The sequence below is a fragment of the Malania oleifera genome, chromosome 10 (genome assembly GCF_029873635.1).
Source record: "Malania oleifera isolate guangnan ecotype guangnan chromosome 10, ASM2987363v1, whole genome shotgun sequence".
In the NCBI taxonomy this organism is placed as follows: Eukaryota; Viridiplantae; Streptophyta; class Magnoliopsida; order Santalales; family Ximeniaceae; genus Malania; species Malania oleifera.
In genome coordinates, this window is record NC_080426.1 from 67597986 (window position 1) to 67601763 (window position 3778).

Sequence of the window (3778 nt, forward strand, 5' to 3'; positions counted from 1 at the left end):
CAGTTCCATAACCACTAGAATAATTGCCACATTACATTAAGGCTTAGGGTAAGACCTAGATAAAATCCAGTTTCGAGGTTAGATTTAATTTCATGAATTTGAACCCTAAAAGGATCTCACTTGGAATCCGAATCCAAACTCAGTTGTGTTTTCAAACAATGGATTTGAAAGGCGAAAGCAACATTGAAATATTCCATAAAATGATTAAAATTTCAAAATCAGTTCTTGCAAAACCTGAAGGATGAAAGGACCAAAGTATTGCGAGTCTGCGAGCTGTGAATTCTTACCGTCGCCAAGTGAGCAAGAGCTGGTCGATCGCTGATCACTTGAAGAATGAAGGGAAGAGGCCAAGACTCAAGAGGGAAGAGGGATTCAAGACCGCCAAAGAGGGATTTAGGGCTAGCCTTCCTAAAAGTGAAAAACATTAAACATTTAATATATATCATATATAAATATTACTATTTTACAATTAATTATTAATTAATTAATAATTTAATTAATTGAATTAAAAATTTCTCATACTCAAACCAAAAATCGAATACTCGAAATTATCCAATTTTGAAAAAAAACCAAATCGATCGAACTGATCCGATCCGATCAAACTTGATCGATTAATTCAATTAAATCCATGCGCATCTTATAACAACAGTAAAACAAATCCCACAATGGCACAGGGAGTCGCTAAACATTGTCCATAATTTGGGTGTTGTACATAAGTGTATTGGTGGGTCCCACAACAGATGACGGCCTTTGGTTCATTGACAGAAACCGAACAGATAATTCCATGGGGATGGGGCCCACCACGTGTTCTCATCTAGTGGCCCACAGAGTTGTGAGGTGCACTACTGGCCGTTGATTTTTAATTCAATATCCCCACTTCAAATATCACACGACCTTTTGCTATATATATATATATATATATATGCATATATTCAGTAATCCTTCTTTTGAACGGTGTCCTAGTGAACGAGGTAAGTGTGTTTCAATTCATGAGTTGCTTGCTTGCTTCACCTTCCCCACCTTCTCTTGCTTTCTGAATGGCTTCCTTTCGGCAACAAGAAGCGGACGATGGTGGTGATACACGAACCGGAGATCTTAAAATCAATGGCCAAGGTGATTCGAAACCCATCAGTCACAACCACCAGGGCCCCACTAACCCCGCCAATTGTTCTAAGGTTCCGTTCACTGACCCACCTTTACAGTCGCTGGACATCGCCGCGCCGGCGTCGGCGATTTCTTTGAAGAAAGAGCGGCACGCAGAGATGAGGTCGCCAACACAGACAGCGGCGATGGGGGCCGTGTCCGCGGCGCTTCAGATGCCGGTACCTGTGCAGGCATGGACGCCACCGAAGAAGGCATCGGCTAAGGACCGCCACACGAAGGTGGAAGGACGCGGCCGGAGGATCCGAATGCCTGCCGCGTGCGCCGCTCGGATCTTCCAGCTGACCCGAGAACTCGGCCACAGGTCCGACGGCGAAACCATCCGGTGGCTACTCGAGCACGCCGAGCCAGCCATCGTCGCTGCCACCAGCTCCGTATCCGTCCCGTCGATTGCCATGTCAGTGAATGGGTCGTTCAGGATGCCGGCAACCGCCATCGCCACCTCATCCTCCGACGACGCTGACGGAGCCGACCCCACGAAGAAGAAGCGAAAACGACCCGATGACAGCGTGCAGGTCGACGTAAACGACACCGGTCCCGTCTCCGCCGGCCTGGCTGCCGTTACTCCTCCCCAGGTTCAAAGGCTCGTGCCCATGTGGGCCTTACCGACGAACGCCATTGGAGCATTGTGGATGGTCCCTCCGACGACCGCCATTGCCGGAGTTGCGAACCCGTCTCCGATATGGACGTTTCCGTCCGCAGCTACGCCTCTAGTAAACATTTCTGCAAGGCCCATCCCGTCGTTCGCTTCAGCCGTGAAAACAAACAGTACTAAAGCAACATCAACAGAAACAGCAACAGCAACAACCACAGCTACAACTACTGCTACTGCTGCTCAGATGCTTAGAGACTTCTCTTTGGAGGTTCACGAGAAAAAAGAGCTTCAGTTCATGACCACCACCTCCTCGGCTCGCCCCCAAACATCGCCTTCAGATCACTGAAGAATCATGGCGTTTTCTAAAAGCAATTTTTCTATGATTAGTATGAACTTGTATGATTTGGACTAAATTTAGTATAGAATTGTATTAAATTTTGTTTAAATTCATGCAAATTTCAGACTCAAAATATGAGTTTTCAGACAGACATTCAGAAGATATGGGATTATTTTTTCTGTGTTGTAACTTTTGATTTTGATTCAACGGCAGTAGACGCGGAAGAAGGCAATGAGGCATGGTCTCTAGTCTGGTCACTCGCCGAGTCGCTGACTCGGTGTGGACTTTTGGGTTTGGGAGGGAGGAAGGAGTGCACGTGATCACGTGAGGGGGAGTTTTAAAAGGGGCCACGTCTAAGGTAGGCCCGAATCAGGCGAAGAGTTTGTTGGAGAGTAGTGGTAGAGTGGGGTCCACACGTACACGATGCGTCATCGTGAACCGTGCGGATTAGGTGGTCTTGGTATGTGGTGGGGGCCACCGGATCTGCCTGGCTGGCAAAGGCATGTGATGGACGGTTGCGGGTCCCAAGGACCCATTGTGGGCCCAAGTCTCGTCCTGCTCTGTAGCCCCAGCTGCCCACTTGGCCGCCTGGTGGTCCTGGTTGGTGGCCCGATCGAGACGAGTACTATGGTGGGGGTTTAAAGCCCGGGCTTATTTGGTGGACACGGGGCCGCTCGTAGTGGTGGGCCTCGCTTCCTCCATCTCTAACACGTGGGAATCTTTTGATGGCCCAAATTAATGGAGTTTTTTTTTTTTTTTTTTAAATTTTAATATTTTTTAATAGAAATTATTTTAAAATAGTTCAAATTAAACTATTTTTTTTTATCAAATTGATGCGTCTGAAATATTGTTGACCCATCTATTTTATATTAAGGAAAAAATGTTGAATTGATCAACACTTTTTAATTAAATGATAATACTCTGTATAGTATTTTTTACTAAAAAATTGGTGTATGGACGAGGATTTTTATAAGTTCCATGCACATACACAATTTTTAGTTAAAATTTATTTGTAATTTTAAATATTGTAAATTTTAATTCAATTTGTCTCATATTAAAAAATTAAGTGAGATAAGATTAATGATTTAAATTACATAATTATATGTAAAATTTTAAAACTAAATTTTTTTTAGCCAAATTGGTGTTCACACTACAAAAATTATTGAAAAACTAAGAACCAATTTGGCTCGATATTTTGGTTTTGATTTCAATTTTGGTATTTAATTACGTAGAATTTTTCGATTCCGATTTTAGTTTTTGAAATAAATAGAATCAGAAAAAATAGAAACCAAAGTGTATCATTTAAATTTTATATATTAAATATTATATTTCAGTTCCTATTGAAGTTTGATATACATTATTGGCCCTAACAGCTTAACATTTTAGGTAAAATGGTAATCTAACATAGTATCAGAGTTGGTCACCAAGAGGTCCTGGGTTTTAGTATTATTGTCCGCAATTTAAAAAAAAAAAATATTGCATTCCTTATTATAAGTGTCATTTATCATATGTTTATCTCTCCACGTGCTATCAGATTGCACATGCGAGGAGTGTTAAAGTTTGATATACATTGTTGGTCCACAACCTAACAATTTAAATTTTTAAGTAAAGTGGTAATCTAACAGTTTCATAAATATTCAAATTTATAAATTAAAATTATTACATCTAATTTCCTATATTAAGTA

At 41.8% G+C, this 3778-nt stretch overlaps 1 protein-coding gene across 1 annotated transcript; it reads left to right on the forward strand.

Annotated features, from left to right (window-relative positions):
• Positions 1-881: 881 nt before the first annotated feature.
• LOC131165885 (transcription factor TCP19-like) lies at positions 882-2242 on the forward strand. The gene has a single exon (XM_058124031.1). The coding sequence runs from the start codon at positions 1038-1040 to the stop codon at positions 2100-2102; it is 1065 nt and encodes a 354-aa protein (XP_057980014.1). The 5' UTR covers positions 882-1037; the 3' UTR covers positions 2103-2242.
• The last annotated feature ends 1536 nt before the right edge of the window (positions 2243-3778 follow it).

Bases quoted from the DNA above. Each gene is read 5' to 3' on its own strand.
- LOC131165885 (XM_058124031.1), top strand. From the start codon at position 1,038: ATGGCTTCCTTTCGGCAACAAGAAGCGGACGATGGTGGTGATACACGA.